The 13,228-nt window shown below is 43.1% G+C and overlaps 1 protein-coding gene across 3 annotated transcripts in view; it reads left to right on the forward strand.

Moving 5' to 3' along the window:
- Positions 1–13,228, forward strand: part of LOC124550174 (exocyst complex component 6B) — a 174,152-nt gene that overhangs the window by 63,751 nt on the left and 97,173 nt on the right. For all 3 annotated transcript variants that reach the window (XM_047125294.1, XM_047125292.1, XM_047125293.1), the window contains exons 4-6: positions 3,997–4,098; positions 4,181–4,283; positions 10,778–10,859. In XM_047125294.1, the coding sequence (XP_046981250.1) occupies positions 3,997–4,098; positions 4,181–4,283; positions 10,778–10,859 (287 nt within the window). The remainder of the gene's footprint in view (positions 1–3,996; positions 4,099–4,180; positions 4,284–10,777; positions 10,860–13,228) is intronic.

Here is a 13,228-nt window from a genome sequence, read left to right on the forward strand (position 1 = left end):
GTGGAGCAAACATTATTAGCATGACCTACTGTCTGGCAAATAGTGCAATACGGCGCGCGACAGCGCATTGCCGTATGGTTGGGCTTCCCACAACGCTGACAAAATACTTCTTTTGCTGGGACCGGTACTGGGTCCGATGGGCGCGGGGCGGCAGCGCAAAAACGCAACACCTCTTCGCGAAGCATTGCCAAACGAACAGCTTCAAACAGAGAAGTGGGGGAGGCAGCTTTGACTTCTCCTCCGATGCGGGGGTCAATACCGCGAACAAATGCATCAATTGCACGCGCTTCGGCTTCTGAGCGCAAAATTCTGTTTTCACTGGCATTTTCACCTAGCTTGTAGGTACGACAAGACACTGCTCGTATGCGATCTGCAAAGGCATCAAAATCCTCATTAGGCTTCTGCCTAAGGGTTGATAATTGATCTCTGTAATATGCGGTACCTCTGGTATCGGAATAACGCGTAGTCAATCCGCGGGCCAATACTTCAAATTCGTGCGTGTCACGCAATTCGTCCACCGTTTCTATGAACATTCGGGCTTCCCCTGTCAACTTGAGTCTGGCTACATTGACCAATAGATCATCCGGCCAGGCACACGTGCGACCCACATCACGAATATTTTGTAAGAACATAGCTACATTTTCGTGGGACTTCCCAGAAAAGGTGGGAATGAAATCAGCCGCAGGAAAATTGCTTACAGTCGCCATGTTAGCATAAATTGTGGCGTTTGTATTAGAGACAGAATTAGTGTTAGTTGCCTCTGTTTGAGCATCTGTTACAGGGGTGGAGCTAGCCACAGGTATGGAAGTTCGCGCACTAGCTTCCAGCGTCTGTTTCAAGACGCGGTTTTGCTCAAGTAGCTCCTGATTTTGTGCGAATAACTGGCGCATTTGTGCATTTATGGCCTCGAGCGGGTCTTGCGAGACAGATGCATCTACGGGGGTATCCCGTTCCGTCGCTCGTGTCCCTATCGGCATGTTTACAATTTTATGGGACGCTAGTGACCAGAAAAAAGTAATGATTGTTACAAAAAAAGGACGGCCACAAAGATTCTCAATCCAGCGGCGGAAGATCGTCGAAGATATAGTTGTAAGCATCGCGGCGACTTACATGGCGATGGAGGCGGTGCGACGCATTGGTGGCGGCGACGGCGCGGTGCAGTGACTGCGGCGGCGGTGGTCGGTGGTCGGCGGGCGGTAGCGGGCGGCGGCGGCGGTGTCCGGACCCTCGGGCGGCGGCAGATTTGTTGGCGGCGGACGGCGCTGGCTCGGCCGGTCGGCGATGGCGGCAGCCCCTGGCGCGTCGGTGACAGCGGCGGGCGGCGGCGGCGTGGCGGATGACGGCGGCGGATGACGGCGGCCCGGCCGGTCGGGCAGCGCAGCGCAGGCCCCTCGAACTCAGGCAGCGGGCAGCGCGGCGGCGTCCGGCTCACGTGGCTGACTAGCGTGGGCTGCCTCGCTGCAGCGCGCTTCCTGTGCGTGTTTAGTGGAGCAGCCACGGCCCACGTGGAGCAAACGTGGCGGCCGGTTGGCGCATTCCATGCGCGAAGTGTACGGCGTTTTGCCGGGAAAAATTTAGTGTAGCGACAAAGTCACTACGGGAACGGATCCCACTTCTGACACCAATTGTACAGGATGGCGGGTATGGGCAGGCGGTGGGCGTTATGGAATAATAGAGTAATTTTTAGAGAAAGGCCATTTATTGGCTAAAGCATGATGAAAGGGGCTACATAGGCCTAGGGAGGTGAGGGTGAGCCAGAGCTTGCAATTTGGCGAACATTGTTCGCGAAGCTACCGCAAGTGGTTGTCTGCCAAAACTAAGTCCACAGTGCCGCAGCACCGGGAGAAGCGGGAGATGTTCAATGCTACAGGGCGCGCATCCGACTCGCGGGTGAGCAAGAATACAAGAGAGCGAGCCCGGCGACGGGCGGCCGGGTATATTCGACGCACCACACGGCTTCCTCCACCGTGATTGGTCAGGACCGAGCAAACCGTGCGGGCGGCATGGATCTTTCCAGAGCGTTGCCTGCTAAGCGACGCCTGGGGCGGCGTTACCTCGTCAGCACATGAGAGAGGCGCGTGAACAAGGTGCCCTTCATCGGTGCTGACTTCCTGTTACTAAACCGTGGGACGAATGAATTTACAGGCAGCTAACGCTGCCGGCCGTGGCTTGGCCGCAATGGAAAAATGAAGTTACTAGTTGGATGCTCATATAATAAAGTAAAATCTCCTATTGTCTGGCTCATCCTTTACACCTCTTTCCCTTCTCCCACAATGGCGTTCCAGTCTCCCATTACTATTTTGCAGCATTTTTTATTTTCGTCCATTATTCTCTCTATTACATTGTACGTTTCCTCTACAATTTGGTCATCATGTTCTGAAGTTGGCATATACACCTGGACAATCAGTAAATCTTTTTGTGCTCCTTTCAGCCTTACACCAATAACCCGGTCATTTGCATAGTCTACATATTCCACACATTTAGCCAATTCCTTTGTCATAATCATTCCTACTCCATTAATTCCTTTTACTTCTCCTCCTGAGTAGTAGAATACATATTCATCTGACTGCAACTCTCCATGTCCATTCCATCTTACTTCAGCAACTCCTACGAGGTCCATATGATTCTTTTCCATCTCTCTTTTAAGGTTTTCTAGTTTTCCTGCTTGTAGCAGAGTTCTGACATTCCAGGTACCAATTCTCGTTTTGATTTTTTGCCTCCTTTCAAGTTGTCCCCCCCCGGAGATCCGAATGGGGGACTATTTTACCTCCGGACACTGGTTTAACATGAGAGGAAGCCATTTTTTGTGCATAAAATGGAGACTGCATTATGCAGGGAAGATAATCTGCGGTGGTATTCCGTTGCCTTCCGCAGTTCTGGAGGCCGCCCCTAACATGGGATACAGACGCCTTTTGCAGCCGCCCGCTCCGGGTCAGACGCTGCATGAGAAGTATAGGTTGGAAAATGAAAGACCCCTATCCCTCGAAACCTAATAGCGTCAGGGTCGGAAAAGAACAAGAGCTGGCCGAGGGTGGCCAGATAGGAAAGATAAGAGTGAGGAGCCTGGCATAAGTAAGTGGAAGCAATGCCAGGACTCAGCTCGGGGCCCCGTGGTCGCCAGCCACGTATCACTAGGTGTGACTCCCTGAGGTAAATTGTGTACTAATATGATGAAAATCATACATTATAATTCACGACTCATCATTCTGAAAGTCTCTTCTCTCTCTCTCTCTCTCTCTCTCTCTCTCTCTCTCTCTCTCTCTCTCTCCCCCCCCCCCTCTCCCCCTCCCCCTCCCCCCACACACACAGGGGGGGGGGGAGAGAGAGAGAGAGAGAGAGAGAGAGAGAGAGAGAGAGAGAGAGAGAGCGAGCGAGCGCTGACACAACTTCATTCACACTTCACACTCATAATTTCACTCATGCAGTTATCATTGATCTTCACCGAGCTCAGTTCCACTGCTTTCCAGGTGCCAAACTGCGTGAAACAGAAGCAGCAGCAGAAACGTTCTTTGTATTAAAGACATAGTGAAATACATCACTTGTATTCTTAAACATAATGGCAGACTTGTGTCAGTGTGACAAAGTTAAGTATGCGCCCCCCCCCCCCCCCCCCCCAAAAAAAAGGGATAATCACAGCGTTACAAATTTAAAGCTGTGTGAAATGAAGTGCAGGGTTTTGAGGAGAATATAAAGTTCACTCTGGTTCAGATTCCATGTTAAACTGTTGGTCCCTTCCTAGAAATGGCAGGATAAGACAATTTAAAGGTCAGAGGAAGGCAGTGGCATATCACCTTCCTTGGCACCATACGTAGTAAAGCACATCAGTGTTCAAACCAACCTGCAGCTTGATGACAGCTTTACCTTTTTCACCTAGTTCTTCATATCTCAAACATTATTAAAATACTTTTATGCCATCTGTATATCGATAGTGTAATTTTCTTTTCAAAATTCTCTTTGACTAAATTTTGTTCATTACCAATATTATACTTGTTTCAGATATTACCCTGCATTAAAAACACTGGAGCAATTAGAGCATCTTTATCTTCCCCAAGTGGCTAACTATCGTTTCTCTCACCAGATGCGTGAAAATATACCTGTGTGAGTATAATCAATGCTGTATATGTGCTGTGCTAGGTTGTCGAAATGTACAATTGAAATTCATACTAGAAACTTTTCTCAGGTTGAGGGAGAATATCAAGGAAGCTTCCATGTCAGACCTGAAAGACTTTCTGGAGAACATCAGAAAGTTTTCTCCAAAGATAGGAGAAGTGGCAATGAAGCATGTAAGTAGTTGAGGTATATGTTTGTTTGCATTTGTCTTCAGTATGGGATAATAGAATAAATTATTCTGTTTAATACCAGTTGCTGGCCACAGAATTATAGAAACATGAGTATCTAGAGACTAGAGCTTTCCTCTTTATGTTGTGCAATTACCTTTACACAGTATGTGCAGAAATTGTTGAATGATGCTTCACAACATTTTGATTGTTTTCTGTGATAGCACTATTTCTTATTAGTAGCAGACAAAGTTTCCACCACTGTTGTAATGAATCAGAGTGACTGCCTGGCAGAGGACCACCACCAGTTGTCTAACACAGACACCTACAAGCCCTGCTAAAGTGACCCCATCCCAGAAGTCTAGCATAAAATACAATCCCTGCTGAAATTGTTAGGCCCTTCTCAGAACCTCTCCCCTGAATCCATCTATCTACTCACACCAACAACAGTCTGCACACCTTCCTTCTACATGCTCCCCAAAATCCACACACCTAAGAATCCTGGGGGCCCCATTGTGGCTGGTTACAGTGTCCCCACTGAAAGGATCTCGGCCCTTGTTGACCAACATCTGCAACCAGTTGTCCAAAACGTAGTCTCCCACATTAAAGATACCAACCAATTCCTACATCCCCTCACCCTTACCTCCTGGGTCGCTACTCATCACTGTAGACACAACCTCCTTATACACCGACATCCCTCATGTCCATGGCCTTGCTGCAATTAAACACTATCTCTCCTAATGCCTTACAGACTCCAAACCCACCACTTCATTCCTCGTACACCTAACCAACTACATCCTAACCCTTAACTACATCACTTTTGAAGGGGAGGTATACAAACAAATTTGTGGCACGGCCATGGGCACCCGACGGCACCCTCCTATGCCAACCTCTTCATGGACCACCTAGAGGAAACATACCTAGCTTCCCAAAACCCCAAACCCCTGGTCTGGTTCAGGTTTATCAATTACATCTTTATAATCTGGGCCCAAGGCCAGGTCACCTTATCCTCATTCCTCCACAATCTCAAGACCTTCTCTCCCATCCAATTCACCTGGTCCTCCTCCACCCATCGTGCCAACTTCTTAGATATCAATCTCATCCTCTAAGATGGCTCCATCCACACCTCGGCCCCCATAAAACCCACCTATCACCAACAGTACCTGCACTTTGACAGCTGCCATCCCTTCCACACCAAAGAATCCCTCCTATACAACCTGGCCACCTGTGGCAGACGCATCTGCAGTGACGAGAACTCCCTCTCTCAGTACGCTGAAGGCATCACAAAGGCTTTCGCAGACAGGCAAAACCCTCCAGACCTAATACACAAACAGATCTCCCTGCCACGTCCCCACACACATACCTGATGCTCACCTCGACCCCAAGAACCAACCACAAAGAAGCACTCCCTTGTCACTCAATGCCACATGGGACTGGAACAACTGAACCACGTCCTTCATCGGGGCTTTGAATATCTATCATCATGCCCTGAAATGAGGGACATCCTACACAAGATATTCCCATCTCCTTCCAAAGTGGAGATCTGCCACCCATACAACCTCCACAACATCCTAGTCCATCCCAATGCCACTCCCACCCCCAATACCCTGCCAAAGGAATCAGAACCTTATGGAAGACTCCGATACCAGACCTGCCCAATCCACCCACTCAGCACTACCTACTCAGTCCCGTTGCAAGCTTATCGTACCCCATCAGAGGAGGGGCCACATGTGAAAGGAGTCATGTTATATACCAGCTCTGCTTCAACCACTCCACAGCATTTTACATTGGTATGACAACCAACTAGCTGTCAACCAGAATGAATGGCCACTGCCAATCTGTTGCCAAAAACAAGGTGGACTACCCAGTGGCACAACATGCAAGATTGCAGTGGCTGCTTCACCACCTGTGCCATCTGGATCCTCTTCAACACCACCAATTTTTCTGAGCTGCACAGATGGGAGCTATCCTTACAGCACATCCATCGCTCCCATAACCTCCCTGGTCTAAACCTAAGGTAACTCACTGAACCCCCACTCCCCACCCAATAGTGTGTGTGCGTGTGTGCGCGTGTGTGCGTGTGAGCGTGTGTGTGTGTGTGTGTGTGTGTGTGTGTGTGTGTGTGTGTGTGTGTGTGTGCGCGAGCGGATGTGCGGGCGCGCACGCGTTCATGCACGCATGTGCATGTGGGTGTGCTCATGCGTATACCATCCTAGCACCCTCTCCCAATTTTTGGCAGCTAATTATGTGCTGCCATCTCCTGCCCTAGTCTATGAAATTATGTGCTCAGCTGCCTGCCACCTGCACCCCTTGCTAGCCCAAAAATAGCTCCCCACTGTCTCACAAGCTACCAGATGCTTCCTCTGAATCCCCTCCCTGCCCCCCCCCCCCCCCCATCTCTCTTCATCACTCACCCAAGCCCAATCTGCACCCCCACCTCACCCCAGTACACTCACCATGGACCAGGGAAGAGCTGGCAGTCAACCGAGCACAATGTAGGGAGCCAGTCGTATGCAGGTGTGTGTGTGTGTGTGTGGTGGGGGAGGGGGGGGGGGGGAGGTGAGTGGGTGGGTGCAAAAGGGATTCCATTCTGAAAGCTAGCAAAGCTCTGTTCTTTTCGTTTGTGTACCTATTGATGACACAGGACTTCTGCCTTTCGGTGAGTCGTCTCCTTTATTCCTAAATAATTCATAATTCTCAAACTGAACTTTCTGTACATTATTATTAGTTTTTTGTATTCAGCTCATTTTATTTTTATTTATTTTCAATATCATAAGAGAAAATAGAAATGTGATTAAAATTCTGATTCAGTAGTCATATGTAACGATTTTGACAGATTGAGATTCTTAATAGTTCATTATATTGCCTGCTTCTACTTAAATAATTGTGTACAGTCCTCACTTGTAATTTTTTTGGTATTGGAATTAATGTTCCTCCATAGCTGAGTGGTCAGCACGACGGACTGCCATGTGTTGTGGTTCTGGGTTTCATTTGTAGTCAGATCGGAGATTTTATCCGATCGGGGACTGGATTTTGTATTGTCGTCATCATCATCATCATCATCACCACCATCATTATTGTGAAAATCATCATGCAAGTTGCTGAAGTGGCATCAAATAAAAAGACTTTCTCTAGGTGCCTGAACAACCCTCATGGGTCTCCTGACCAGTGATGCTGTACAATCATTTCATTTCAATGTTCCCTCAGTTCTACAGTTCAGTCACTGAGTGTTTTCATCTTGGCTCACTCACTGTCCATTCCAGTTGTTAGACATTCCATATTTGCAACATTTATGTGTCATTCATTCGGCACTTTAGTTTTCACCATTATTCTGCCAAAATACGTTTCATTATTAAAGTCTACATCAGTAATGAAAATGGTGACTAACTTATTCTTTCATCCTCATGATTCCTTTCTGTTCCTTAATGTGTGTACATTACTGTTTCTCTAGGTCACTAAATCCAAAATTGATATTTTTATAAAGTTTTTCAGTACTGTCATTAATAGTTTTATGGTTGAATGTCAAACTTCTGGTTCAGGTGTTCAGGGATTGGTGCCCCGCTTGGTCTAAGAATTGTTTCCTGGCATTTGATATGTGAGTGGTGCTGTTCTCGCCATCCAGAGGTTTGTGAATGCAAATGTGAAAATGCCAAATTTGCACCGTATTTGTGACCATATGCTGAGTTGTGAGTGTTTCATTAACTACCTGTTGAGCCATTTATCAGTCCAGGAAAAGGTAAGAATTTAACCAGCTCCATTAGGGAAAAAACCCGTAAAGAGAAAGTGTAGAGGTATTACATGCACCAAACAAGAATGTTTCCCTATCTAACTGATGTTTAATACAACAGTGAAGACTGAGGTTTTGGAACAAGTGCGAAGGAGTAAAAACAAAAAATGTTGGTGTAAGGAGACTTTGACTGAATGTGAGGAATAAATCACTCAGAAACGTTTACTGATAGCAGTATAAGTCTACCGTATCTTGCTGAATGGAATGATGTGCAGTGATGTGAACCAGGTGAAACAATTACCTGAATATTCATAATTATTTTCTGATTCACTTTTTACATTTCACATTTTTCAACTTAAAGTTTCTCATTTGCGCTACTCAGTCCAATCTCTCTATGTTGCAAAATTAACTTTTTCGCATTAGAAAGGGACAGCTGCTGGATTCAGCAGCCAAAGACTGTGGTCTTGCCTGTGTTGTGAGTTGCATTTGTGTGTGCGTGGGGGGAGGGGGGGGGGGCTCCTGACAAGGTTGTGTTGGCGGAAAGCTCAGTTTCTGACAGTCTTTTTGTTGTGTCTATATGCAATTCAGCAAATCCGCTATGTGGTGAATAGTAACTATCCTTTTCAGAAAACACAATTAAACTTTCACTGTGCAAACTGGTTTCAGCTCTGCCTAGGACCATTTTAAGGCACAAGTGACATAAGGCATCACTTGGAGTACCAAGCTGAGAGTGGCCCCAGAGACGCTACAACTATAAGATTTCTTTACAGGCTATATCACTATTGGTAGCCACTGTTTGGGACTAGGACTGTTGATATTTTTAAAAATGTTGGGAATCCAGTATATCAATATTTAAAAAAAAAATATCATTTTTGGATCTCGGTATATCAAAAGAAAGTATTGATATGTCGATGGGGAAAATATCGACATACATGCCTGTAAAAATATCAGCTGCACATTGTAAATATACTGCCGGTTTTAGAGCTGTATCTTTAAGTATTGATATATTATTGTATATTCTGTGTGTCAACAAGCTAGCAGCCCACGTATCCCCCTTCAGGCAAGAAATTAAAGGAAAATGATGCCCGCTCACACTTGGGAATAACCACTTTGCTAACAGTGGTAACAGCATAACAGCATGTAAGTGGCACAATAAAAGGTGTCCAATGGGTACAGCGTTCAGTTTAATCATGCATCAGATTTGTCTGGAACACTTCATATCAACTTCCCCGTTTTTTTCATTTATGCCAACACCAGCGACCCAACAGTTGTAGTGTCAGAGTTTTGTGGTGAAGATAAACGTCACAGTTTCTGTTGGTTGTGCCAAGTGCAGATTACATCAGCATTTCCCATCACACGTATCTGCCTACCATGAAGACAAATATTGTCATTTAGATTTTTGTTCATCATTTTCAGCAACTGTTTTTGAAGAATGCTGATGTGAAGAAGTAGCACACTAGTTGTGTTCAATATTGTTTTTTAACACACTGGTGTGCTATTTCTTCACTTCAGAAATCTTATTACATTCACACCACCACTCCCCCTTTCCACAGTGCAATCAAACTTCATCTTTTGTAACATATGTACTTGCTTCACAAAGTCGAAAAGAAAGATTGGACATGATGAAATTGCAAAAAGTAGTAAGACTCTTTCACACAGTGAAAGTAAAATTCCATTCCACTACAATTTCAGATGAACAACTTCAAATATATACCAAAAACTGTGAAAAAAAAAAATAGAAATAGACTAACAAAATAAAACTGGAAGAAGAAATCGACAATAGCATGGATTACAGAAGTAAGAAAAGATCTTGAAAGAAACAACATCAAAGAATCAGAAATAGCAGAAAAAAACCATTTTAAAAACAAAAAACTAAATTTGGAAGGCTTTCAAAGCAGAATAAATAAAAAATCGGGAACAACATGGATAGAAGAAAGGAAGAGACTTCATGGGGCGAAAATGAGGGAATACTGGAAAAATAGGAAACAACAACAAAGGCAGAAGAGGAACTGAAGTTGTTAACGTGATCCTAGTTGGTCAATACGATTGTAAATAATAATAATAATAATAATAATAATAATAATTTGCACTCAATATTGCCATTTTGATATTGATTTATTGGGTAAAAAGGTATAGCCAATATTCGAATATATTTTTTGGAAAAAGGGTCGATATTTTATTAACGGCCCTAATTGGGACACCAAGCTGAAAGTAGAGCACAACTGCAACATTTGTATACAGTGCGTATCACAATTAGCAGTGAGAACTTAAACAAGCGAAACTGCACAAGGAAAAAGGGGGCAAGGAAAGGGAACCAAATGATAGGTATGTTGCTATCTTTACTCCTTAAATATCTATTTGAGCAACAGTTTCGCATGTTTATTAAAAATATGTGAATATGGCAATATGCTGGTTACTTACAGGTGTAACAGTATTATGAAATGGAAAGGTGCCACTCACCATACAGTGGAGATGCTGAGTCGCAGATAGGCACAACAAAAAGACTGTCACAAATAAAGCTTTTGGTAAGTCCTTCATAATAGGACCTACTGTCTGGTTTGGAAATCTTAGCATGGTGAAAAATGATTTTTATCTTTACTCTTGCATTATTTACATACCACAAAGGACTTTCCTTTACCATGTTTAAATCAAAGTTTCCTTATACATTACATAAAATTGTAATTGAAAATTTTGATTTTATTTGAAGAAAATTGTCCTTAGCTTTGTGAGAAAACCACAAAATAATATTTGTTTTTCTTACATTTCAAACCAGACAGCTGAACAAATGGGCAGTGATCCAGGCATTGTGGGAAGGAAGAAACGCAAAGCACCAGCACCTCCGAATCCCTTCACAGGTATGGTTTGTAATGCATGAAGGAAACAATATAAGTTTAATTGAGAAATAGCTGATTACAAAACAAATGTTTTCTGTTTCTCTAAAATATATGTGCTGTATGTCATCTGCCATGGTGTAGCAGTTAAAGCTGCCAATGTGTGGGTTACCAGCTTGATTACTGGCTCCTGCAATTCTTCATCAGTTAAGATTTATAATTTCTAGATGGTTCTCAGATGTATTTGTTTATGGAAGATTGGAATTTGCTAGAACATTCTGAGTATGTACAATCAGAAGCATTTTGTGCTGAGGCAAGCAGTTCAGTTCTATGTGTGATTTTAAACATGCCTTCAGTGTGAAGTGTTATTTCTTATTGCAGTCATAAATGGCACTTGATTTCTGATTCTACATGACAGTATTATTAATTATTTTTCTGTTTTAAAGCTGAAAGCTAGCTGCTGGTGCTTACTGTGCAATTGGACCATATAAATACTTATGTGAAAAGACAGTGTTTCTATTGTATGATTTATACACAATTTTGTAACAGAATGAAGTGATTCACTTAGACTCCACACTTTCATTTGGGAAAAGTAGGGTTTAAATCTCTTTTCACGTGCCCGTGTTTAGGAGATCTAAATAACTTTAGGCAAATGCCAAGTTGGCATCTTAAACAGTCCAGAGAAACTTTTTTCCCTCAGTGTTTTACAAGTGAGCCTATGCTCTGTTTTTAATTACCTAAATATAATCAACACATTGTCTGCCCCACGTAACTGAGTGGTCAGTTCGACAGAATGTTAATCCTAAGGGCCCGGGTTTGATTCTTGGCTCAGCCGGAGATTTTCTCCACTCAGGGATTGGGTGTTGTGCTATCCTAATCATCATTATTTCATCCCCATCGACACGCAAGTCGCCAAAGTGGCATCAGATTGAAAAGACTTGCACCTAGCGAACAGTCTATTCAACGGGAGGCCCTAGTCACATGACATTTATTTTTACTTTATCAACACATTAATGTCGTACTTTACTATATTCTATTCAGTGTATATTACTGGTAAATAATTACTGTGTTCCTTTAACAGCTTTAAAATTAACTTTTGCCATGAAATGTGGAATGAGCTTTAGTTTTCACTGGGGAGTTCTTAGACATTTCTGAACAATTCGTCAGTTCTTTAAATTAATTACTCCCTATCTATAAATGTTATACACTTTTAACTGAAATTACTGGGATAAACAGAGAGTAAAAATAATAAAACCATTAGCTTTTTGTGCATTCTGAAAAGAATAACACTTTCTTGAAAATGAAAGTAAAACTTTCTCAAAATGGAATCGCATGGTACTAAAATAATTTTCCAACTTAGACAAGTTTCTGGATTACACATAACTCTCTAGGCTATATAAAATTTGCCAGGTGTCAAGCAAATAAGTATAAATTTGCAATTATTTACATATTTATTTATCCTCACTCCAGCACAGTAGGTGTTCATTTATTGTATATTGAACAATAGAGCACTAATCTATTACACTAACTGATAAATAATACGGCATTTCTGTATTTGTACTCTGACTTTAAATTTGTTTATTGTTATATGTATGTACATGTTATTCCTTTGTTTATTTACTTTAAGTTTCACTTTTTTGCCACATACTAAGGAGGGAAACCTGTTTAAATTTCTTGGTTTTTTTTTTAAGCAGTTTTCGGCACTGTGAAATAGTTTCAACAGGTTGTGTGCTGCAAATTGCTAACATTGTTCATGCATGCAATAACTTCTTCGGGCATATTAATTTTTCTAAGGACATCATTTTGCTCTTCTTCTTCTTCTGTTTCTTTTTCTTCTTCCTTTATTCCCAATGATCTTCTATATTGTGAATTCCTATTCAATCTGTTGCTGAAGTAAAATCGGAGTGAGTTGACAGAAAGTCATCACTTCAAATGTAGTCTCCTACACTACATGAAATAATATTATGAAAAGAATAGTTGCTACTCACCATATAGTGGAGATGCTGAGTCGCATATTAGGATAACAAAAAGACTGCTAGACAGTGAGCTTTTGGCCGACAAGGTCTTCTTTGGAAATAACACACACACACACACACACACACACACACACACACACACACACACTGGGAGTCTGGCCTTAGCAAGAGCAAATGCTTTCTGCTTCTTCAACCCTAAGAATAAGAGAATGCATCAATAATCACCTCTAATGGGATTTGGACCCCGGGTGCATTTGCTGTGTTAGGCTGGTTGAACCTGGCGGGAACCAAGTCAATGTCACATTTAATAACTTGACTTTTGGGTGGTGGATTGCATTGTCTAGGAAAAGAACTCGGTGATTTCCTTTTTTCATTAAAGCATTGAAAGGGCCCAGCAATTCTTCCGTGACATTACTC

Source organism: Schistocerca americana, chromosome 1, assembly GCF_021461395.2.
Source record: "Schistocerca americana isolate TAMUIC-IGC-003095 chromosome 1, iqSchAmer2.1, whole genome shotgun sequence".
NCBI classification, from domain to species: domain Eukaryota; kingdom Metazoa; phylum Arthropoda; class Insecta; order Orthoptera; family Acrididae; genus Schistocerca; species Schistocerca americana.